The sequence below is a fragment of the Ochotona curzoniae genome, unplaced genomic scaffold, assembly GCF_017591425.1.
Source record: "Ochotona curzoniae isolate NIBS_2020 unplaced genomic scaffold, NIBS_Ocur_1.0 scaffold_2453, whole genome shotgun sequence".
Lineage (NCBI taxonomy): Eukaryota > Metazoa > Chordata > Mammalia > Lagomorpha > Ochotonidae > Ochotona > Ochotona curzoniae.
Genome location: NW_024467094.1, coordinates 1,118,935 through 1,144,512, shown reverse-complemented (window position 1 = coordinate 1,144,512; position 25,578 = coordinate 1,118,935). Strand labels below are relative to the sequence as shown.

The 25,578-nt window shown below is 48.1% G+C and overlaps 1 protein-coding gene across 2 annotated transcripts in view; it reads right to left on the bottom strand.

The window, feature by feature from the left end:
• The window catches only part of SPECC1 (sperm antigen with calponin homology and coiled-coil domains 1), a 288,342-nt gene that overhangs the window by 197,867 nt on the left and 64,897 nt on the right, over nt 1-25,578 (bottom strand). For both annotated transcript variants that reach the window (XM_041001555.1, XM_041001556.1), the window contains exon 2: nt 11,889-12,062. In XM_041001555.1, coding sequence (XP_040857489.1) covers nt 11,889-12,044 — 156 coding nt within the window. In that variant the 5' untranslated portion in view covers nt 12,045-12,062. The remainder of the gene's footprint in view (nt 1-11,888; nt 12,063-25,578) is intronic.

Here is a 25,578-nt window from a genome sequence, read left to right as displayed (position 1 = left end):
TCTCTGTCTCTCCTCTCTGTATATCTGCCTTTCCAATAAAAAAAAATAATAAAAATAAACCTTTAAAAAAAAAGAACAACAGGGGTGACAGCGGTGGCAGTAACTTAGAGGAACACCCCAGATGTTCAGGGCTGGCCGGTTTCCAGTTAGGAAGTGGGGTACCTTAGTGTTTTCATTTGCAGGATGGCGACAGAGTGGGAAATGCTGAAAGAAACTCAACAATGGGATCTCTATGTAGCAGGTTCGCAACAATTGTGAGTCTCACTGATGCTAAAGGGTACGTGGGGGACAGATGCCACCACATGTGGGGACCTGTGTGCCACGTGACCTGGAGCTATGCCGTGGTCCCTCAACTCTGTCCCAGAAAAAAAAAAACCAAAACAATATACGCATCTCTAGGACTGCATCCTTAAGAATTTAACATACTTGGGGCTGGCTTGAGTCCCGGCTGCTCTGTTCCCGATCCAGCTCCCTACAAGTACACCTAGGAAAGCGGCAGAAGACGGCCAATCATCCGAGTCCTTGCCACCCATTTGGGAGACGGATGGAGTTCCAGGCTCCTGGCTTCAGCCTGGCCTACCTTGACCTTTGTGGCCATGTTGGGGAGTAAGCCAGTGGATGAGAAATGTTTCTGCATCTCCCTTTCTCAGACACTCTTCCTTTCAAATAAAAAAAGAACTTAAATAAAAGATCTGTCCAATGTAAATAAGAGTACATTCAATGCTAGTGGTATGTCCTAGTACTTAAACGAGATTGTCAGTACTCGGTTCAGGGAATGTATTGATCAATGTTATTGCTCACTATATGAATGGATACATTATCCTCACATCACTGACAAGGAAGGCTATTCCACCTTGAAGATCCTGCACAAAGACTACACCTGTCACCCCATCTGCTTTTGAACTCTCATTAAATCATCTTCCTTAAATCAGCAGTGCCTGTGACGCTGGCATCCCACATGGATGCTGGTTTGTGTCCTCCGTGCTCTAGTTTCGATCCAGCTCACTGCTAATGAGCCTGGGAAAAGCAGCGGAAGACAGTCCAAGTACATGGGCCTCTGCCACCCACATGTGAGACCCGGATGAAGTTCCTGCCTTGCCCAGCCCTAGCCAATGCACCCATCTGGGGAGTGAACCCACAGATGGAAGACGTCTCTTTCATTTCTCCCTCTTCTTTGTGTAATTCTATTTTCAAATAATTAATCTTTATTTAAAAAAAAGAAAAACTGCACGATGAAGGGTAAACATCAAGTATTATAGGAATCAGCTGAATGTAACTTCCTCTTCAAAAACACTGAATTTTTATCATTAACCCAAAAGCAGACATTTATTCAAACATTGTGAGGAACAGCCTCATCTGTCCACTGAAAGCTGAATCAGACTCAAGAAGAGGTGCAGCAAAAGTGAGATTTTTTATTTTCGATCTTGCATTTTATCACCCATTTTGCTGGAGGGGTTTGCAACAAGTTGTTTCCTAACACTCAGGTCCCTCCCCACCAGTTCGTCATTGCCTGAATATTAAGGAGACTGCAATCTCCTGGCACTCATCGCATCTGTTCTGGCCACTCGGAAGATCCTGTTTGCCTAAGAACCTGCCAACTGCATGTAACCCAGCCGTCACACTAGCTAGCTGCCTGTAAATTTCTGCACATCCACAAAGTGGATCCACCAGCTCTTTGTCTACTAGAACGGCTGACTTTGAAAATAAACCCAGTGTTGATTTCTCACAAATATGAACAATGCCACTACTACCCAACCACCCAAGGCTGCTCATGGTAACAATTCACCCCTGCAAAGATGCCTGACAGGGAGGCCTGGAGAAAGAGTACCCTCCAGTCTGCCCTTACCCTTGGGTCATTGCCCAATGCCCCAAATGCCATACCTAAAACCTTGTTTTGGCGTTAAGGAGGGCACCCACAATACCGGCTGTTATCAACAGGCTCAAAGGGATTTCGACCACCAAACAGTCTATCATCTAATCATAAAGTGAGACCAAGTCGAGATCTGAGTGCCAGGAAGAAGAGAGCAGAGCACCTGGGTCCTGGAGACAGAAAGGAGAGTCTTCCTGTAGGGCGTTGATTCCAGCGTGCCTGGAGCAGCCCTGCACACAGACATGGGAGACAGAGGGGCCCTGGTGGCAGACAGAGCTCCAGGAAGTGCTCCCGCTCTTGCCACTGTGTCAGGCTTGCCTCCGAGGGGCATGTGGCATCTTGGTTGCTGCCCCGTCTACTCTCAGTGAAAGCCTCCTGCAGGCTGGGCTGGGCGCACATCCTTAGCATATGAAGCCACTTAAAAAAAAATTCACAAAAAAATGAATGTTATGGAAAAGCTATCCATGGATTTGTTGGCACCAAAATAAACTTCTTTTTTTAAAAAAGATGATTTATTAAAAAGGAAGCATTAGAGAGGGAGAAAGAATCTTCCATTTGCTGACCACTATAACCCATGGCCAGACTGAGCCAAAGCCAGGAACTTGGTGCTCCGTCTGAGTCTCCCACATGGGTGGCAGGGCCCCCAAGCACTTGGGCCATCTGCTGCTGCTTTCCCAGGAGCATTAAGAGAGAGCTGGATCACAAGTGGGGCAGCTGGGACTTGAACTGGCGCTCATATGGATGCTGGCCTGCAACACAATGCAGGCCGCAAATAAATCCATCTTTTAATTGCATCTTTCCATGAACTACTTGAAGTATATACTTGGCATACGCGCATGCCTTGTACGTAGCTTGAGTGTCTCGCCCACTGAGGGTTAAACACCTACAGGGGAGCTGGCTTCTGTACAGCTGTGCATATCACGACAGTGCTAAGCTGCAGGAAAACAAAATGCTGAGTCCTAAGAACTCACGGAGGGGATGATTAGATTAACTTTTCATCAGTCAGAAGACAGTCTGGGGATGGGGGGTGTTCTGGGAGAGGCAGCTGTGTGCTAGACGGTGGAGATTGGTCAGTGGCAGGGGGTTTGAGGGGTGCAGTCACTTGTACCAGGAAGCCCTATGGGTACAGAGGGGGCTCCCCCACTTTCTGGAGCCGAGTGATGAGGGAAGGATTTGGCTGGGAACATTCATGTGTGCCAAACGCAGGCACAAATGGATACAGAGGAGGGATGGCTGGAGGGAGGGTTGGAGAGGGCAACGAGAAGAGAACTCCCCACCCAGGAGGAGGCAGTGGGAAAGCAAGGTGGAGGCTTTGTTTTGAAGACAGGAAGACAGACCGATTTGTCCAACTCAGGAGAAAGAAAGGGAGCCGACGAGGGCCTCCCATGGCCGGCACCCGTGGATTCTCCAGGGCCCTTTTCTTGAGTGTTCCTTCTCAGCCCTTCCACAACCCTACAAAGAAAACAAGTTGTTCCCAACTGCATGCGTGAGGCAGAGCTGGGATTTAAATCCCAAACCAAGTTAAAGACAGTAGGAGGAGACAGTGTGATGGCTCAACTGACTAATCCTCCCCCTTGCAGCACTGGCACCCCATAAGGCACTCCCAACTGCTCCACTTTTGATCCAGCTGCCTGTTTCGGGTCTGGGAAAGCAGCTGAGGATGGCCCAAGTCTTTGGGTTCCTGCACCCATGTGGGAGACCCAGAAGAAGTTCCCGGCTTTGATTGGCTCAGCTCCAGCCTTTGCAGCTATTTGGGGAGAGAACCAGTGAATGGAAGAGCTTTCCCTTTCCCTCTGTCTCTCCTCTCTGTAAATCTGCCTTTCCAATAAAAATGAAGAAATCTTTTTTCTTTTTGTTTTTAAAAACAACAGGGGACACCTGTGTGTCTCACAGTTGAGGAAGACCTTGCATGCCAGTATAGCAGCACAGGCTAGTAGCCAAGAACTTGGGCTGGACTGCCTGTGGATCTCGATTCTGTTGGTGTGTGACCTTGGGCAAGTCCCTCACCTCTCTCTACCTTGGCTGATTCATCTTATAAAAAATGTTTATAGTAAAGGTACTTCATGGCGTCACTCTGAGGATTAAACTACATGGAATGTGCTTGCATGTAAAACCTCTGACAGGGCTGTATTCATCAGCTTTCTGTAACTGTGATCAAATGCCCAAGACAAAGCTCCTTATGAATCAGAGTGGTTTATTTAATTCCCACACAGTGTCAAAGATTCAAGTTCAAGATTAGGCAGCCCCATTGGTTTGGCATCTGGCAAGGGTCGGGGTTGGCAATGGAATATGCAGAGGAAGGCTCGCAAAGTGAGCCAGAAGCATAGAGAGTTTAGGTTCTACTCAGGCTTACACAGCTTTGTCATCTTACAAGAACCACCTGCCAAGGACACAGCCCCAATGGCCTGAGCACCTCCCGCTAGGCTACCACCACCTGCCAAGAGTGCCACCCTGGGGACCAAGCCTGCAACACACACACCTTTGGGAGCGAGCATGCAGCACATAAACTAATTTTCAAACTTCATCAATACGCATTTATTCAATATGCATTGAATAGATGTATGCTAAAGTTACAGCCCCCCCAAAATCATTATAATTTTTCTTATCACAATACCTTGTTAGTGCTAAATTCAAATGAAGGCAAAGAAGAGAGCGGTGTATTGTTAGAACAGATGAAAGCAATGCCAAGGGGATTCCAGCAGGCATAAAAGAACATCAAACAAGTCATTAACGTCCCTTAATCTTACGCTCTTCAGCTGATAAATCCATCTGACATCAACAGCCAGTGAAAAGGTGTAGCGTGCCTGCCTAGGATGGACCAGGCACACTGGGAACAATGGACGGCTCTGGGAAGAACTGGAAGTGAAGTACAGAAAACACCTTCCTCCACAAAAGTTAACCACTCTTGAAAGACATTGCTGCTTCAGCCACCCATACAATGGCTCATGTGGAAGCCCACTCCAAGTCCCTCGCTTGCCAGGCACACCCAGCTGCCTCTGCCTCTTCTGGGTCTCTGACATCTCGCGCTGTACTGTAGACAATCTAATCCTGTGCTTAACAGGGACTAGGACAAATAGCATGCACTCCAGGCCAAGGCTGGGCTACCTTACCGCACACTGGAGACAGGATGGGCGCTTCCCATGGGAACACTTGATTCCTTCTGCACCTTTTACAAAGCAATTCCATCTGAGAATAATGCAGTGGTCAGATGCTTTCCCAAGAGGCAGGACACCTGTCCCTTTCCTGTCCTCTGAAATAAACAGCTGAGACTACTCCTCCTTGATCATTGTTTTGTAGTTTTTGCGGTTTTATTATCTTTTTTTAATGCAACATGAAATGAGGAAAGCCAGTAGTCTCAGTTACTAATTCCTGTTCCTTCTGTATTCATACTTGCATTTTTGGCCTTGTTTCCTGGTCAAGTTACAGAAGAGCCCCGGGAAGGTGCATGCATCAGCGTTGATCGGATATGTTTAATAACGGGCCTTCACTGACATAGAAGCTGCCAAGCACCTGCACATGAAAGCTTGCAAAAAGAAAAAATTTAACCACTGCACAGATTAAAGTCACTCAGAAACTCCTCTCAGTTCCACAAAGGCGGAGGGGAAAAGTCCAAAGCTGAAAATCATCAGACAAAGCACTACTGGGTCTTTGGAGGTAGGTAATATATTAGGGCTTGATAATGGTTCTCCTACCAGCAGGTATCAGAATCTTGGAGAGGGCTGACTTAAATGCAATCTGCTGGGGTCAGCATTGTAGTGTAGCATGTTAAGCCACCACTGGCAAAGCCAGCATTCCGTATGAGTTCAAGTTCTGGCTTCTCCACTTCCCATCCAGTTCCTTGCTAACATGCCAGAGAATTTTGGGCAAGATGGTTTAAGCATTTGGACCCTGTTACCACATGGGAGACCTGGATGGAGTCGCAGGGCTCTGGCTTTGGGTTGGCCTAGCCCTGACCATTGTAGCTACACAGGGAGCAAATCAGCAGATGGAAGAGATTCTCTCTCTCTTTCTGTGTAACTCTGCCTTAAAGAAATCAATCTTTCTTAAAATGCAACCTCTTGACTCCACACCCTCTGAGCTCACCACCAGTGCCAAGTTTCTCATTTCCTAGGTCTGGGGCAGGGCCTAAGAATGTGCACGTATACCAAGTTTCTGCATGATGCTCACACTGTGGACTGGGGACCATGAAGCTTTAAAGGAACAGGGTCTACAGAAATATGATACAAGGACAGGTGTGGTGGCTCAACAGGCTAATCCTCTACCTGCAAGCACTGGCAATTTATATGGGTGCCGGTTCATGTGCTGGCTGCTCCAACTCCATCCAGCTCCCTGCCTGTGGCCTGGGAAAGCAGTGGAGGATGGTCCAAGTACCTGGGACTCTATACCTGCGTGGGAGACCTGGAGAAAGCTCTTGGCTCCTGGCCTAGGGGAGTGAACCAGTGCACACAAGATCTTTCTGTCTCTCCTTCTCTCTGGAAATTTGCCTTTCCAATAAAACTAAAATATTTTTTAAAAATATAATACAAGCAACTTATATGATTTTATCATGTATAACAGCCATATTAGCAAACTGAAATTTTAATGACATTTTTCTTCAACCAAATACATCTCAAACCACTATAAAAGAATGTGATCTGTTCATCTGACAACAGGGAACGTGCCTTTTTGTTTTTTAAGATTCATTTGTTTATTGGAAAGTCAGAGAGGAGGAGGGACAGAGAGGAAGTTCTTCCGTCCGATGATTCACTCCCCAAGTGAGCGCAACGGCCGATCCTATGCCGATCCAAAGCCAGGATCCAGGAACTTCTTCCGGGTCTCCCACACGGGTGCAGGGTCCCAAAGCTTTGGGCTGTCCTGGACTGCTTTCCCAGGCCACAAGCAGGAAGCTGGATGGGAAGAGGAGCTGCCGGGACTGGAACCGGCGCCCATATGGGATCCAGGGCGTTCAAGGCGAGGACTTTAGTCGCTAGGCCATGCTGCCAGGCCTGGGAACATGCCTTCTTAAGCCAGTTTTGTCCTGGTGCCAACTTTCACTTCAGGTTTTCTGGCCTTGCTTTTATGTTTGCAAATCAACCTTTTACTAAAATGATCTCAGTGAGGTCAGGGAGTGGCACAGCTGGCCCTACAGGGGTTGTGATCATAAGACCTATGATGTCAGTTATCTCCCCAGATAGCATCTTGATGCCCGGTCTTGTCTTAAGGATTGTTCCGGAAATGCCAGGCGTTGCATGTGAACTCACTGTCACCAGACTCACTGAGAGCCAATCTTAGCATCACCAAAAGATCCAAAAGAATATGACATTACTGACCAATCAAAGGGAGGGATGCAAGCCTTGCAGCCCAGCCGCACCCCAGGACACGAGGTAAACCTGAACTCCTCAACTCCAATTTCAGTGTCTAAGCATCTTTGACCTTAACCACGCGAGCAGCCCAGGAATAAAGCGACAGCTGCCAAGCTCCCTGCTCTGTTCTGCCCAATAAACACCTTTGGCCCACAGCATCCCAATGTCAGCAGTTGGGTGAGTAGCTCGGGTTTTCAGGGGATGAGTGAGAGGGGCGGATCCACAACAAGCCCACGACACACCTAGGTTTTCTTGATATGAAACAGAACCAAGGGCCATGGTGAACAAAGTGGCATGGGGTTCTAGTCAAACACAAGAGACAATGATGTCATCCAGAAGTGCAGTTAACACAAGAGACATGAGGCTGGAGCCCGCTATGCTGCTGAACAGAGCACTTTTAAACATGAGTAGAAGGAATTAGAGGCACCAGCTCTTTGTATCATCATCAAGGCATTACGTACTGAATATAATTGTATACACTATACTTTTTAGAGGTCTCTACGCCAACATCTCATTCACATCCGAGTAAGGCCTTGCACTATGTGTTAGGATGGCTACGTGATCAAACACCAGAAATCCTCACTCCACCAGAATCTCAAGGAATGCCCTTCATTGTATGCAGCCCGTCCTTGAACAAACATCATTGTGTGGCACATGATTATACAGCATGCCGTCGTGCCAGCCTCTCCACCACCGCTTTTCAAAGATATTTCATGACATTATAGAAACTAATGATCTGTCCCTGGTGCAATATACATATTCATTCTTCAAAAATCTAAATTAAACATGCAGCATTAGGGGAAAGAAAATAGAAACAAATTTGATGGAAATGATGGTTGAGGCCAGGATTAGAGGATAAATCAAAAAGCACATGTAGGACACATGGTCCACACTGGCTCGTCACAGCAAATAACTGTTATCTCAAAGCCAAGAAGAGTCTCAGGAGAGCGGAACCACGTGGGAAGGGCCAGAGCCAGGGTTCGACCTCAGGCCAGTGCCTGACACCCAGCTCCTCCAGCAGCATCAGATGGCCACTCCCAGAAGGGCAGGCTGATTCAGGCACTCAGTAAACACCCAGGGGACAGATGTCACTGCACATCTGCTGCTTGTGACACCCGCATTCCACATCAGAGTCCCAGCGACTCCAATTCCAACCCAGCCACCTTCTACTGTGCCTGCAAGGCACCAGGTGGCTCAAGTATTGGGTCCCTTCTATCTCGATGGGAGACATGATGAAGTTCTTGGCTGCTGGTGGCCTGGCTTAGTCCTGGTTGTTGAGGCCATTTGAGGAGTGAACCAGCAGGAGCAATCTCTCACTCTCTGGTCTCTCACTGGCAGTCTTTTTCAAATGAATAAATATATATAGACCTTTGGGGGGGGGCGGGAAACATGAGTGTTCACAGATAGCACATGCTCTTTATGCACTGGAAACATACCGTTGGCTCTGTGACACGAAACCAGCAGGTGTGCGGGATGAGATTAAGAGCTGGCCTGGTCAGCTGATTCACGCAGCCTGGTCGGAAATGATGGCTCTGTTAAGACACTCTGCAGTCACGGGGAGCGTCTAACACAGACCTATCGCACAGGAGCGCCTCCGGCACATCCCCGTGGCCAGGACACCATGTGGCCAGCGCTGCAGGGTGAGGGCAGGGGACGCAACAAAGCCACGAGAGAAGCGATGCATGGCCGTGTTCTGAGGGCATCAGCGACTTTGCTTTTCACTGCGCTGGACGGGGAGAGCCACTAGGGGGCCTAAAGAAAGGACCGAAGGGTCATCGCTCGTGCGTTAAAGCGCGGCTCAGGCTCTGCTGAGAACCGGATGTAGGATGTAACGACAAATATGGGGAACTAAGAGTGACCCCCGCCCTCCGCCCGCCCACACACCCAATCAGCAGGTCTCAGGAAGGTGGCAGGAAGAGGAAGACCAAAGCGGCAGCATTTCATGATGGGTCATATTTCATGACAGCCTGAGTGCTGTGCGACCAGGGCTCTGGCCTGAGCCACTGGAAGGATGGAAAGACAAAGGGCTGGCAAAATGGTACAGTAGGTTAACTTTCTGTTTGTGGTGCTGGCATCCCGCATGGGCGCCGATTCGTGTCCTGGCTGCTCCACTTTCAATCCAGGTTTCTGCTATTGTACCTGGAAAGGCAGTGGAAAACGGTCCAAGTGTGCACCTAAGTGGGAGACCTAGAAGAAGCTCCTGGCTCCTGAATTCAGCATGGCCCAGCCCTGGCTGTTGTGGCCATTTGGGGAAGCGAACTGGTGGATAGAAGATTTCTTTAATTCTTTCTCAGTAATTCCACCTTTCAAACAAGGAGCAGCTTTGGAATGAGGAAGCTAGAAGGGAAGAAATCTTGATTTGGTTGGGACCTGCTACAAGACAGGTGGCATTTGGACATCCATGCAGCAAGGTGGCAAAGGCAGCCGCAGGGACCCCAGCAGGAGATGGACATCTGGGCATCATTTACTTAAGCCGTGATGGCTGTGAGAACGGACATTCAGCTAGTGTAGCTGTTCTCAATAGGGACAGCACTGTTCCTCGGGGAAAGTGGGAAATCTAAGGGTGCATCTCTGGTTGTCACCCTGCTAGGATGTGACACGGACACTTCAAGAGCAGGAGGCCGAGAAATCCACACGTCTCACAATACACAAAGAACTCACACAATTGTCACAGCCACTGCAGGTGTCTCCTAGGGACAACGCCTGCTGTCCTGTCACCTGGGCCTCAAGTCTCCCTATAGTGTGTGTATATGTGACAAGACACTTCTCCTAACCCTAACCCTATCCTCAGGCATAGCCAGACTCAGCCATTGAAAAAAATTCTTTATTTGAAAAACAGAATGAGAAAAAGGGAGAGATGTGGGGGGGCAGGGGGTGTAGGACGGTGGGGGGGAAGAGAAAAGGAAAAAGAATTTTTTCATCCACCGTTTAATCCCCAAATGGCCATGAGAGCCAGGTCTGGGCCAAGGCTCAAGCCAAAAGCCAGGAGCTCCAACCATGTCTCCAATTGGAATCAAGTGCTGCCTCCTAGGCACATGAGCAGGAAGCTGGATTGGAAGCAGAGTACCTGGGACCCAAATCCACATTCTGACATGAGATGTTGGCATTCCTAATGAAGTGCTAACTCACTGTGCCACAGTGCCTGCCTTAAGTCATCTGAGATGGAAATGTACATTATTGAACATTTTCCCTTTTATATTAGCATCGGAAGAGTATATTGACTTTTCCAAAGTATTATGGGACTTGAAAAAGTTAATGGGAAAAGGGAATTGAAAGTAAGTCTATCAGGCCTGGTGTAGTAGCCTAGTGGCCAAAGGAATCCCCTTGCATATGCCAGGATCCCATATCATGTCCTGGTGGCCTCGCTTCCCATCCAGCTTCCTGCTTGTGGCCTGAGAAAGCAGTCAAGGATGGTCCAAAGCCTTGGGACCCTGCACCCGAGTGGGAGACCCAGAAGAGGCTCCAGGCTTTTGGCTTCAGATAGGCACAGCTCCGGCCACTGCGGCCGCTTAGGGAATGAATCATTAGAAGGAAGAACTTCCTCTCTGACTCTCCTCCTTTATGTATATCTGACTTCTCAATAATTTTTTTTTAAATCTAAAAAAAAGTAAGTCTAGGTATAAAATTTTTGAAATCCATGCACATGAAGGTTTTTAAAAAGTTCATGGTGTGCATATCACAGAAATACTGCACACGGTCAAATTCTTCGTTGAGAGTCACACGGTTTCCTGTGTCAGCTCTGCATGGACTGTACCCAGTGCTCACAGCTCTACAGGCCAGCCCTTCACCACATCTTCACAGTGGCCTGGAGCTCAGCCACCGAGCTGGACAACCATGTCTTCCTCGTACAGGCTCCAGAATCACCCTGGAGACCCACAGGTGCCATGAACCACAAACAAGCTGGAGCTCCATGCCTCCTGCACCTCCATTGTAGGCAGCTAGACAGTGAACCAGTATATAGGCTCCGTCTCTCTCTCTTTTTTGCTTCTCAAATAAATACATTTTAAAAAATCTGGTACCCCCCCAAGCTATGCATAGATTTCAAAAAAGATTTTTTTTTGCACCAAAACTAAGCTTACCTTTCAATACAACTGCCCGTGAACTTTTTAAGGTACCCTCATACGCATGCAAGCAGGCGATATTTTTTATGAATCTCCTCTCAGGGTGGCAAAGGAGCTGTCGGATGCAGCATGAAGGAGGCGCTCCAACACAGACAGTGGACGCAGCTAAAAAGATGAGCCCAGGATTGTGCCTGACCCGGCTGCACATCAGAGAATAAGGGATGGGGGGCGGGAGGGGGGGCGAGAAAGCAAGAAGAGATTCCAACAGCTGTCGATGCTGCTGCTGACGGATCAAACGAGAAAGCTCCTGGGTGACTTCACCCACGCCCCCCACCCCCAGGGAGAGGGGTGCTGAGTGTGACACAGCCTAGGGCATCCACGTAACCCAGGACAGAGGTGTTTATTTACTGAGTTCAATATCTCCCATCCCTGAGCCACCTGCGACCACCCTGAGGCCAGCGCCTCAGCTGCTTGAGGCCAACACCTGCTGGGACCCCTGGAATTCTCCTTCCCCGTCTCAAGGGCTCACTCCCTCACTAACTTCCCTCTCCAATCCTCCCAAGCTAGGGCTTTCAGAGGTACCCACAGCCCTGCCCTGGGCAGCTGGGTCTCTACCTTGCTGAGCCGGGACTCAAAAGCCAAGGAGGTTGAAGACTTGGAACTCTTCATGCCAGTTGAGGCTGCCGAGAGGGGACGTGCCCTGTCGGGGCCATGGCTGCCCACTCTGACCACGGAACTCCAGGGCTTGGTTACGCTGCTCCTCGTGTTCATCCTTGTGGAGCTGTCCTTCTGTGGAAAAGCAGAAAGGAAAAAAGCTGTGTCTATGATGTGCAGCTGCCGCGTGACCTCTCAAAAGTCTGACCCCCACGCTCCTCACTCGCCACTGCTCTCGTAGGCAACAGTGGCTGACGGTCTGGCTGTAAGCAACATTCAATGTTTTCAAGATGACGTCTTAGTGGTGGATTGATTTTCCCAACTCTGCAGCAGCTTCTTCTTCCCCCTTTATAATGATTTTTTAAATTATTGTTTTATGATATGGTTCCATAGACTCTACAGAGCAGCTTTGACCAAATTAATGTCGTGTGTGTGTGTGTGTGTGTGTGTGTGTGTGTGTGTGTGTGATAGTGTTGATTATCTGACATTTTGGCAGAAGACGTCTAACACAGCATTGCACCATGTATCAACACACACACACTTCCAAGAGTACCACAAACAGTCCATGAGGACAGGCAACTGGCACAGCAGTTACAACATTCCATACTGCAGTGCCTCAGTTTGATCCCAGCTTCCGGACAAGGTGACACCCTGCGAAGTAGCAGGTGATGGATTTCTGCCACTTGTGTGGGAGACTCATCCGAAGTTCCTGGCTCTTGGCTGCAGCTGAGTCTAGCTAGCCCTGGCCGTTAAGGCTTTGAGGAAGGAACCAGCAGACGGGAGATCTGCATCTATCTGACTTTCTTGGTTTCTTCCTGTCTCACTCTCTCTCAAATAAGTTTTTTTTTTTAAGTTTGTGGAAAAATGAAATAAAAAGCTAAATATATTTTGACACAGAAAAAAATTGTAATCCATGCATACGTTTTTGAAGAATGTATTTCTATGATCTCTTAAAAGATTTCTCATAAATCACACACACAGATTAGCTTGAGTTCAGACTTAAAATGTCCTTAAGCTTTGCAGCTTTGGGGCTGGCAAGCTTTCGGGTAGGCATAAATGAATTACTTGCTCATTAGATCTTACCAAAGCACAAAATGACTTCTTTCTTCTTCTAGATAAAAATGGACACCGTTTAAAAATCAAGGGTAACATGCAGGACACCCACGTCACAATGCACCCTCTTTCAAAGAATATAAGAAATTCATAATTTAGAGGCTGCTATCATGGTGTAGTGGATCGAGTCACAGCCTGAGACGCTGTCATCTTACATGGGGTCCAATTCAAGGCCTGGCTGCTTGCAGCCCCTGCCAACCATGTGAGAGACCAGGATGGAGTTCCTGTCTCCTGGCTTCAGACTGGCCCAGCCCTAGCCGCTATGGCAATTTGAGGAGTGAACTAGCAATGGAAGTTCTCTCTCTCTGTGTAATTTAAATATATATATATATATATATATCTTAAAAAGAAAGCCACTTTAAAAAGCACAGCTGACAACCAAGTCCAGTGGCTACTGTCATGGGGCGCGCTCCATCCCATCCCCCCGCCACCATGGCAGAACTTAAGCCTACGGTGGGATCAGGGTACCTTTTCTCCCTGCTGTGTCCCAGGTAGTTCATCAACCACTGCGAGAAAGGCAGCAGGCAGCTGCCCAGGCTGTCTCACTATCAAGAGAAGACACAAGGTGTCTTCCCAAGGGCCATCCAGGTCCTGTTTCTGTTTAAACAAATGATTTGCACATCCAAACAGCGACCTGGAACCCACCGTGTAGCACTAGGAGAGAATACTCCTTCCAAGACTTCAGAATTTGCTTTTCCATAATATTGACATGATTAACTTAGAGCTGTATTCATCTCAGCTTGGTCCCAGGTATCATGATTTTTTTTTAAAAAATTCTGTATTTCAGAAAAGCAGCTTACTTCTTGTGCATTTTATTGATGTTTAGCTCTGATCATTTTTCTTTTTTCAATCTGTGAATTGTATCGCTGGTTTCCATGGCAATAATGAAAAAATGCCTAGGTTAAGATCTGTGCAGTAACTAATTCATTAGGGATTCTCTCCCCAGATAAAAACCAAACTAGGAATGAGTGGTTCTTGATGCGATTTGCTAATGAATTTTACTTACCACTGACTAGAGAGCCAACAGCAATATGTCAGGCTGACTTCAGACAGATGACTTAAAGTAGTTGTTCCATCAGGGCACCATTTTATGTTATGATCAACATTATTTACAACTGACTTGCAGGGCTTGTGCTATGAAAACACTAAAAGATTTTTGCAAACTATACATTTTTCAAACTTTATCAGGCAGCCCTTGAAATGGAAAGCCTTTTATAGTTTCCCTTCCAAAAAACAAAAACATTGTCCATGTATATTAATTTTGCTGCAAATACAGTGCTTTTTTTTTGTTTTTCAAACTTTGTTTTAAAACTTGGTCAAGTAAATCGTTAATTATACACTCCTGGAGCTGGTACTGATGCATAGCAAGTTAAGCCTCAGCCTGCAGTGCTGGTATTCCATATGGGCACTGGTTCAAGTCCCAGCTTCTCCACTTCTGGTCCAGCTCCCTGCTAATGCACCTGGGAAAGCAATAAAAGATGGTCCAATTGCATGGGCTCCTGCACTTGCGTGGGAGACCCTGATGAAGTTCCTGGCTTCGGATTGGCTTAGCTCTGGCCATTACAGCCATTTGGGACAGTGAACCAGAGGATGGAAGATCTCTTTTTCTGTCTCTCCTTCTCTTTGTAAATCTTACCCCCCTCCCAACAAATATTCTTAGAGAGAATTATACAGTACGACGGTTTTAATGATTTTGTGTCTATTTTGAAACTTACATTTCATGAGTGCAATTGAACATCTTTTCACATTATCACTGTTTACGCCCCTTGCCTGTTTTTCTGCTGAACTCAGGGTTTTTGCTTTTTATTTGTTGAACTCTTTAGTTAGTACAGCATTAAGTCCTTGGTTACACTGTAAGTTCAAAATGTTGTCTCAAAAGAATTTTTAAAATTTTACATAAAGATTTTTTTTTAACGACAATAAAAAACAGCAATAAGAGGATGAGAACCTTCCTTCCCAGACTTTTCCCTGATGTTTCGAGAGTTTAAGTCCTTGGTGGAACTAAAGAGAAAAATTTAGAGGGGGTGTTTCTCTCTCGAAAAATCCTGATGCTGCACAGGAGGTTCTCATTATAATATCTGTAACAAATCTTACTTTGAAAAGATAAGAAAAAGTGGAGCCATCTTAACCAAACTGCTCTCATAACCATTGGCCACAGATCTGGTGATCTTCTGCAAAGTGCGCCTGAAAAATGTTTTCTCTTTTCCGTGAGAAACAAGTGACAGAGCTCCCATCCACTGGTTCATTCCCCAGGTACCAGGGCGGCTGGATGCTCAGAGCCTGGAACTCTCTCTGGGCCTTCCTCATGGGCAGCAGGGACCCAGCGCCCTGAGTCCTCACTGCTCCCTCTCAGAGTGTGCAGTGGCAGGAAGCAAGGATAGGATAGGAGCTCAAGCGATTATCAGATGCAGGCACTCTGGTGTGGGACACAAATGGCTTAGCCATATGCCCGACACTTGCCCTCAACCATTTTTCAAAGACTTGCTGGCTCAGAGGCAAATCTCCATGGGTTCCTGTGGTCAACTCTCTTCTCTTTTTCTACTGTCCTCCTTCCCTCCCACCCCTTGCTTCCAAACCTAATCAGATGACTCCCACATGAAATGCTCTGTCTGAACTCTTCTTACCAAGACCCACTGCCTCTTCTAAGTGCATTCCTCAGGGGAGCATGTACTGGGATGTTGGCTCCAGTGTGATGGTGGTTAAGAAGTGGAGGAACTTTTAAGATGGGAGCCAGGTGGTTAGGTCATCTGGGGGGGCATGATCGTCAGCAGAGATTCCCACGGTTCCCACTAGGCTTGGCTAGTTCCTATGAGGGTGAGACAGCACAGGAAGGGCCAGCCTGGTACGCAAATCCCTCCTTCATCTTGTCTCACCAGTGACTGCTCTCTCATATCTGCTCCCACCACGAGGTCCTCTGCTGTGTTGTGACATAGCTAGAGGCTCTCACAAGACCCTGGATCTTCCACCCCCAAAACAGTGCTAAGAAAACTTTTTTTTCCTTTGTGTATTCCTCTGCCTCAGGTCTTTTAGAAGAATATAAAAGAACATCCTTCACCCTTCTTGGCCACTTTGTGTTCATCCAGTCCCATCTTCTTTCAAGATTCAGAGTATACAAGCATGAAGCCACAGATGCCTAACTCACTGCAACCAGGAAAGGAAGCAGACGGGAGAAGCAAGAGTGACCAGGACAGGATGCTGCACTCCACAGACAAGGACCTGGGGACTGGCGTGTGAGGTTACAGAGCTCTCCCTGCCCACATGGCTCCCGCTAAACATCAACTTAGTCTGCTCCAAGTCTGGAACACAGTCCTCTTGGTGTTTTTTGGCGATCGCTCTCTCATTCTCGCTTGGCCCAGCCCCTGTCCTGGTTCTTCTGGAACGAACCCAGAGAAGTGCAACCTTGAGACCCTCACTGTGGTCTACGGCCATACCACCCTGAACTTTCCCAATCTCGTCTGATCTCGGAATCTAAGCAGGGTCGGGCCTGGTTAGTACTTGGGTGGGAGACCCTCACAGGATAGGAAACGGGCACATTCCATGCAGCCTACCTCTTCCCACATCCGCTGTCCTCCCCTCATTTCCCACCCGCTGGGCCTGGCTCTCCATAAGTGCTGTCATGATCTCAGGGAAGCTACACCATCCCTCTCTGAGAAAGTAAGGCCCTGCTGCATTCACTACACGGATGGTTCACTGTGTAATCACTGCAACCACCTCCTGTAATCTGAATATTTGTGCCCCTCTCTGAAATTCATACGTTGAAACCTAATCCCTCCAGGTAATGGTATTAGGAGATGAGGCCTTGGGGCGATGAAATGAGAAGATGTTGGCAGAACTCTCAGCGATGAGATTAATGTCCTTGCCCGCCTCCTCCACCAGATGAGGTCACAGCAGGATGAAGCTACCTATGAACTAGAGAAGTCAGAATCCTCTCCAGACTGACTCAAGACCTTAATCTGTGACTCTGTAACCTGCGGAAGTGTGAACAATGCATTTCTGTTATCTGCAAGCCAGCCCCTTCGTGATATTGCCGTTTGAGCAGCCTGAACGACCATCCCCCTCTCCTACAGATGGGGAAGATTCATCTGGCTCATGAAAGGTTAAGTAAGCACCTGCCTACATCTCAGAGTTGGTAGGAGTCAAGATTCAAACCAAGCGTAAATCAGCTCCCACGTCTACCAACTTCAACAACGGCAGTGGATATGGTCGCTCTGAAGCATTTGCACGGGAAGCAGTGTGGCTCCAAGATCCAATGCACCGTCCGGAATCCTGCCGCACCGCTGACTCCGTGAGCTGAGCCAAGTTCTGCTTTATGTTGTTATACGATGTTTACCAATTTGAGAGGCACAGAGGCAGGCACAGACAGAGTTCACTCCTAACTGCCGGTTCACAGCCCAAACACCCAACAATGGCCGCCAGAGGGGCTGAACCACGAACTCAATCCAGGTGACACCCGTGGGTGGCAAGAGCCCAGCTGCTGGAGCTCTCGCTGTCTCCCAGGCAGCTGGAGTTGGGAGCTAGGGCCAGGAATCCAGTGCAGATACTTCTATGTGGGGTGTGCACCTCTTCACTGCTGGGCACACTTCTGGAACACTTTGTGAGTCTCAGCATCTTCATCCATCCAATGGAGTTACACACGCAGAACCTCTCAGGGAGCTGCACACAGCAGGTGCTAGGCACACAGTAGGCTCTCAGCAAACACAAAGCTTTTGTGAAACAGACAGCTACTCTGCTTAACTCACTCCCACAACACACAGGGATGGATCAATCAGACCAAGAGGCAGATACACACACCAAAATGGAGATTATTGCCTCTTAAATCAAGAACAGCCTATGTTTATTTGGAAATGCCAAAGAGGGAAAGAAATAAATGCGGAGGGTGGAGGCCTCAGGTCATTGGAATTGGTCCTGCCTTAACAGATCTGGGCATGGGCAAGATAAACACAGGTGGGAATGCCGCTTAGATAACAGTTTTCTGATGAGTAAGAAATGGTAACATAGATGAAGTAGATGGACTCCAGCCAAGCGCAAGACAGTAAAAGCAAAGCTTCAATTTTAAAGAAAGATAGATTTTATTTATTTTGAAGGCAGAGAGAGAGAAAATATATTCACTGGTTCATGCTCCACTTTTCAGGCTGAATCCAGGAGCCAGGAACTCCGAGTCCTCCATGTGGGTGACAGGGTTGCTTGGGCTAAATTCCGTCGCCTTTTCAGGTGCACTAGCAGGGAGCTGGAGTGGAATTGCAGCAGCGGGAACTCAAACTGGTGTGGATGTCAGCATCACAGCGATTAGCTTAACCCATTTGCCCCCAAAGGCTCCTATTTTAAAATCCTCATAAACATTGTAGAGGATCCACTCTATCAAGAAATTATTGTTGAATCTAGAATCCATGTGTGATCTTAACATTTTACATCTTATTTTGTTACCAAACCTCTTTCCTCTCCGTAACAGTGTAAAATTTCAATTTGAATTTTAACTCATAAATTGTACACCATGAAGTATATTTAAGAAAAAGAAAAGAATAGGCATTTGGCCTAGCAACTAAGGTGCAGGTTAAGAAGCCCATGTCCGGGGTCACTACGATGGTTCAAATTGGCTAATCCTCTGTCTGCAAGTGCTGGCATCCCATGATAGGTGCCAGTTCATGTCCCGGCTGCTCCACTTCCCATCTAGCCCCCTGCTTGTGGCCTGGGAAAGCAGCAAAGGACAGCCCAAAGTCTTGGGATTTTACATCCACTTGGGAGACCTGAAGACGGTTCCTGGCTCCTAGTTCCTGGTTGCTGCCATATAGAACCGTCTCTCTGTGAATCTGCCTTTTTATTAAAAAAAAAAAAAAGCTCATATACCCCACAAGTTCAAATCCTGGCTCCTGCTCCAGATTCCAGCTTCCCACCAGGGCAGACCCTGAGGAGGCAGGAGATGATTACTCAAGCAGCTGGATCCCTGACAACCACATGGGAGACCTGGATGAGCTCCTGGCTCCTGGCTCCTGGCTCTTGGAGTCTGGCCAGGGGCAGATATTTGTGGAGTAAAACAGCAGGTGGGAGTAAGTTCTCTTCCTCTCTTTCCCAAAGAAAGAAAGAAAGAAAGAAACAAGCAGGAAGGAAGAAGAGAAGTAACAGCTGTTTTCAGAATATAATTAGGTGCTTGGGCTGGAGGGAAAGTCAGAGCCTGAAGGCGCGTTGTTGGCTTCCGGATTGCCGCCTTCACAGCCGGGGTTGGAGGGGTTATCTCAGGGCCTCAGCTTCTTGCCCTTTTAAGGCAAGAAAAAGGGAAAGGCGATTGAGAAACCTTGCTGGACGGTCGGAAAGTAATGAGCAGTCCCTGAGAGTGAGAGGGGGCATTGGGGTCTCGCCCACGAGTACAATCAGCACTGGGAAGCGGAAAGCGAAGGCATTCAAGTCTGAGAACTAACAAAAGAAGAATGTGCGCAGAGTTCAATTACCATGGGACTCAGCAGGAAGTGGAGTGTAAGTGAACAACATGTTGAAAATATCCAGCTAGAGCTTTTCAGAATATGCCTCGAGTTTGTGTGTGACCTCGTGGTCTTCAGCTGGATGGGAGGGGGAAGATAACCCCCAAAAGGAGCAAACGGCAATGTGTGGGAGGCACTTAAGAGTTGTCACAATTTGGGGGTGCTACTGTGTACAAGATGCTGCTAGACACGGTAAAACCCCAGGGGCAGCCTCACAAGCAAAGAAATACCTGGCCGAAAATGTTGGCAATGCTAAGGCCGAGAAACTGCCATGAGCTAGAATGAGACAGACCAGCGGGTTAAGCTGCCACCTGCCTTGCTATCATCCCATGTGAGTGCCAGCTGTTCTGATCCAGATCCCAGGTAATGCACCTGGAAAAGCAGCAGAAGATGGTCCCAGCGTTTGGGCTAAGCCCCTGCCACTCACACGGGAGACCCAGATGGAGCTTCAAGCTTCTGGCTTCAGCCTGGTCCCAGCTCTAGCCGTTGTGGCTATTTGGGGGAGTGTACCAGCAGATGGAACATCTGTCTCTCTTTCATATAAATCTGCCTTTCAGATAAATACACAAATGAGAGTCCTTGAGCAATGGTTCCTGAACAGTTACACAATGCACCTGGTTAGTTTGCTAACAAGGAGGATTTGACACTGGAAATCTGGTTAGGAACAGCTGAGGGAATTTCTGATTTCAGTAAGCAGCTGCAGGAAATGCTTCATAGATGATTCTTTCTTGTGGTCTCCAGGTGAAAGATCATTCCAATGCCTTTAGGATCCTTCCTGGTAAATAAAATGAACAGATTTCCATACAGCAGCCGCAGCAGGAAAAACTGCAAACTAAACTTCAGTGGTTCCCTGCTGAGAAGGCCCTGGGACAAAACAAGGACCAGGAAGTGATCAAAGCCAAATGGTGGGGCCCTCATTGTGGTGCAGCAGGTAAAGCTGCCATCTGCAAGTCTAGCATCTCTTAGGAGCACCAGTTTATGTCTAATGCTCCACTTCCAATCCGGCTCCCTGCTAATGCGCCTGGGAAAGCAGTGCAAGATGGCCCAAGCACTTGGGCCCCTGCAGCCATGTGGAAGAACCAGATAAGGCTCCTGGCTCCTGACTTCAGTCTGGCCCAGCTCAGGCCATTGTGACCATTTGGGGAGTGAACCAGCAGGTGGAAGCGTGCTCTCTCTCCCCTTATACATACATACACAATGCATGTATGTATGTATTTATTTATTTATTTTATTTATTTATTTTAAAAACAGTCTTTAAAATAAATAAATGCATCTTTAAGAAAAAAAAAAAGCTAAGCGGAAGAAGAAATTTGGACACACAAGGCCTCAAACATAAAAACAAACTTTGACAATGGAAGACGACCTCAGAGAGACTAGGAGACCTGCGACCGTCAGGACATATATACTGGGTCACAAACCTGAAACCCAGGTCCCAGAGAGGGTCTGTTCTCAGGCAGCTGTACTGAAACCTGCTGCTCAGAAGCGCCGGACTGTGACGGCCTGCCTTCTCCGAAGCTGAACCAAGAGGCCTACATCCCTAACTGCTGGAGGACCACTCTGACAGTTCTTTCCTATAATGTGGCTTCACATCAAAGAACTGAAAGTGACTGAGCTCCTGTGGTAGGAAAGGAGATGGAAATAAAATACGTTCAGGGCCCTTTCTTGAGGAATAGTCGGATGGGATCTATTGCAGAGAAACCGATTAATACCTACAGGTAGTAAGGGAAGGATACTTTCTGTGAAGGCTGAAGTGTCTACAGCCATAGCTGTTCAGCCCGGGCTCTGGGGACCTCATGTGTGCCTGGGTTTACCAGGTGCATGCTGGGAGGTAAACTGAGGCCAGCTGAGAAAAGAACCACTCAACACAATGAGTGTGGGCAGGGTCTGGGGACGAGACAAGGGAAGCTGCAGAAAGCCCAGCCTGGGATTCTTGTCTCCCCCAGAGGAGAGGAGGAGCTACAACCAGGAGGGAGTCAGACTGGGAGCTATATATATATATATATATATATATATGATATTTTATTTTTATTGGAAAGGCAGATTTACAGAGAGGAAGAGAGACAGAAAGATCTTGATCCACAGGTTTACTCCCCAAGTGTCTGCAATGGCGGGAACTGAGCCAATCTGAAGCCAGGAGCCAGAGCTTCTCCCTGGTCTTCCACACGGGTGAACGGTCTCAAGGCTTTGGGTCGCCCTTGACTGCTTTCCCAGGCCACAAAGCAGAAAGCTGTAAGGGAAGTGGAGCAGCCGGGATACAAACCCAGCACCCAACAGGGATCCCGGCATATGCAAGGTGAGGACTCTAGCCAGTACACTATCGCACCAGGCCTGGGACTGAGATTTAAAGCTGGAAAAGGAGACGTCTCCTGTCCCTCCAGCCGGACAGCTGTGCTGCTTATAGACCAAGCCAGCCTGGTACAGGCCAAGCCTGGTAGACTCCAGCCTGGTCTTCTGAGTAAGCGCAAGCCTCTGCCAACTAGGAAACCTGCCTCCAGCCCAGGAGGGCCTCTCAAGGGGCCCCTGTGCTGTCTGTCCACTCACCTGCCAGCAAACTCTTCCAGGGACCTCCTGCCACCTGTGTACCCACTGCAGGCACACAGAACAGACCCTGAACAGGCAGCTTCACTCCTGCCATGCACCTTCCACTGACAGCTTCTTCTTCACGACGTCAACAGGCCTTTCTCCTTGGTCATCCTGGGTTGTTCCCTAGGGCTCCCATTTCTTACATTCCCAGCAGTTCAAGCCCTGACAGCTCTGACTCCGATGCAGTGTTTCCTGTGGGGCCCTGCAGTACAGACTTGGGCGGAGGCCCCTTGGGAGCTCCCATCTTCCTGGTTGCTAAAGAATTAGCTGGAGTTTGTCGCATCCTGTGTAAAACCATTCCTTTTACTTTGTTTTTAAGCTACCATTTACCAACACAGACTCCGTGTCAGGCACAGTGTTCGGTCTTTGCCTCTGCCTTTCATGCACCTGACTACATCACGGGAGGCAGCTGCCATCCTCTGACTCCAAGGAGTTTGTTAACTCCTCAATGCAGGTGCAGACAGCACCCATACCTGACCTTGAGCCCTTTTCCTCATCTGAGCTCCTCTAACAGTATGCCTCAGGCCGAATATTTTGTAGATGAGAGGAATTTTTGGCTCCCAGTTCTGGAAGATTCCATGTGTGGCGGGGGCTTGCTCTCTGCTTCACAGACTGAGCCTCCCTCCTTGCTAAGACTCACAGGGCAGAGCAGGCCAGGCAGCTACCACAAGCTTATTTTCTAATGAGTCCAACCTCGGTCACAGGGAAGCGGGGGGTCATGACTCACTTTTCAAGATCTCACCTCTTAATTGTATCACATCCTGCTTTAGGCTTCGACAGGTGAACTGTGCGGGAACAGTCACACTCAGACCACAGCACTTACCAGACTACATGACTCCCTTGCCTGAGCTCTGCCAATCGGCTCCCCTGCAATTACCCCGACTTTACATCAAGAATATTCTAGCCCTTCCTTGGAGGCTTATACCAATCAAGATCTTTTATTAATTTAATTAATTTATTTTAAACCAGACCTTTCTGATGCTCCTAACTATAAACCTTCAGAAAAATCTGTTTCTCTTCTGAGACTTTGCGTCTGGGACTACCACGGGCTCCCTCAGAATCACCCCTGCCTTTCACTTGGATGGTGCAGTGTCCTTGGAGCTCCGGTTCCTTCCCTTCTTGCCCAGTGCACAGCCAGAGGGGTCTCTGAAAAACATCATGAACTGTTCACTTGAAACGGCAATGATAAGAGAGCCTAAATGGTATTCATGCTGCTGTCTGCAATGTTGACATCCTATTTGCGCACCAGCTCAAGTCTTGGCCGCTGCACTTCTGATCCAGATCCCTGCTGATGCGCCTAGGAAAACAGCAGAAGACGGCTCTAGTGCTGTCACCCACGTGGTAGGTGTGGTTAGATTGCTAGATTTCTAGCTCCTGGCTTTGGCCTGGTCCACGCAGCCTTGACTGCTGTAGCCAGAGGGTGGGAGATTTCTCTTATTCTCTCTGTAACTCTTACTTTAAAAAAAAAAAAAAAAAGATTGAAGAAAGTAAATTTCATATGATGTGAAATTCAAAGTTTTTGAAATTATTTAAAACAAACGCACACACATCAGATCATATCAGGCCTGTGTAAAACCCTGCACTGCATTTGAAATAAAAATCTAAGCCTTCTGCCATGGCCTCCAAGGTCCTCGACAGCCTGGTCCGTGTCCCCTGCACACCTTCACTTGGATGGTTCTCCCTGATCTCAGTACTGCCCGGCAGCCTCGCCCAGAGGTCCTTGGGGCCCTGTTCAGCTAGTTCCCAGCCATGAGCTCCACACTACTGCTCTCTTCACTCAAAGGTCCTCCACGTGGCTTCCTCTCCGCTCAGGAGCCTGCCCTTCATGAGGCCTTTCCTTCCCACTGCCTACAACAGAATGATCACTGCCTCTGATGTCCTCTCTCCCTCCACCATGGAGGTGGTGTGTGACGGCGGATCCTGTCCCCTCTAACAAGCACAGTATTCCTGGCCACAGTAGCTCCCCAGTAAACCTGAGAGTGACTGGATCCTGACTTCCACTGAAGGCATAAGGCATGCATGCAGGTGTCTCCCTGCCCCTTCCCCACCAGGCAGGTGCTGCTAAAAGGTGCACTGAGTCTTGCAACCAAACGGCTCTCACTAAGTAGGAGCTGAATTAAAGGGGCAACTATAATGCAGAACTAGAAGAAAAAAGACAATCATTTTCTCTGAGACTGAGAAATGTCTGTGAGCAAGTGGGGGGAAAAGTCTTCCAGCCAGCCTCCAGGATGAGAACCCCATCAGTGAGGACACAGGACTAGAATCTTCCAGCATGATTTCCTTGAAAACAATATTCATGTTGAGGTGTGAGAATTAGCATTTTAAAAGGCAATCTCACTAATGCATGGCAATGCAGAGGAAATAACTCCTAAAGTTATTCAACACCAAAGCTCTAAAATCACCTTCTGCTTCATCTGCTTTTTCGGAATTTATTCCTGAAAGATGGCTTTTAAAGATTTATTTTTTATTATTTTTTCATTGGAAAGGCGGATATACAGAGAGGAGAGACAGAGAGGAAGATCTTCCGTCCGATGATTCACTCCCCAAGTGAGCACAACGGGCCGATACTATGCCGATCCGAAGCCAGGAGCCTCTTCCGGGTCTCCCATGCGGGTGCAGGTTCCCAAAGCTTTGGGCCGTCCTCGACTGCTTTCCCAGGCCACAGGCAGGGAGCTGGAAGGGAAGCGGGGCTGCCGGGATTAGAACCGGCACCCATATGGGATCCCGGGCGTGCGAGGTGAGGACCTTTAACCACTTGCGCCACCGCGCCGGGCCCAGAAAGATGGCTTTTAAAAAAACTTTTTGGTGTACAATTTTAGTTGCCCAGCAATAGTAAATAATACTTAACCAGATGTCTTCATAACAACAGAAGACATGAATTTAGGTAGCTGCTTTGAAAAGTGGGAGCCGATGGTGCCCACAGGTGTAGGAAACCGATCGTTTCAATGTCAAGTCTGAGTACCTCATCAGGCACCCGGCCTTTCCTGCTTCTCTCTCCCTATCTGGGGCTCCTATGTCAGGTGGGACAGGGGCGAAGTCTATGATGTCAGTGGCATGGTTTCCAAGGCAACAGGTAGGCCAGCTGTGTCTCATTCTGCTTCATTTCCTCCAGGAACAATGTCAGAGCCACAGGGCATGCTGCTCCACCCACCCAGCTAAAACCAACACGCACCTGAACTAATGACACCCAGAGCAGGAAGGACAAGACCTCTTGCCCAACACCACTGAGCCTGGATGTGTACAAGCACCCTCTGTGACAAGAGCCCTGCCCATGGCTGGAGAAGTTGGTCCCCTTATCACATCTACTGTTTACACTGGTCACACTGGCCAACACCCCAAGGATGATGCCAGTACCTTCTCTGCACAATCATGAGCATAGCCCACCCACATGCCACATGCCACACACTAGCTATACTGCAAATGGGACCCAGCAAAAGAAACCACAGGGAGTAATGTCACACATCCCCTTGCTGGCAAAGTGG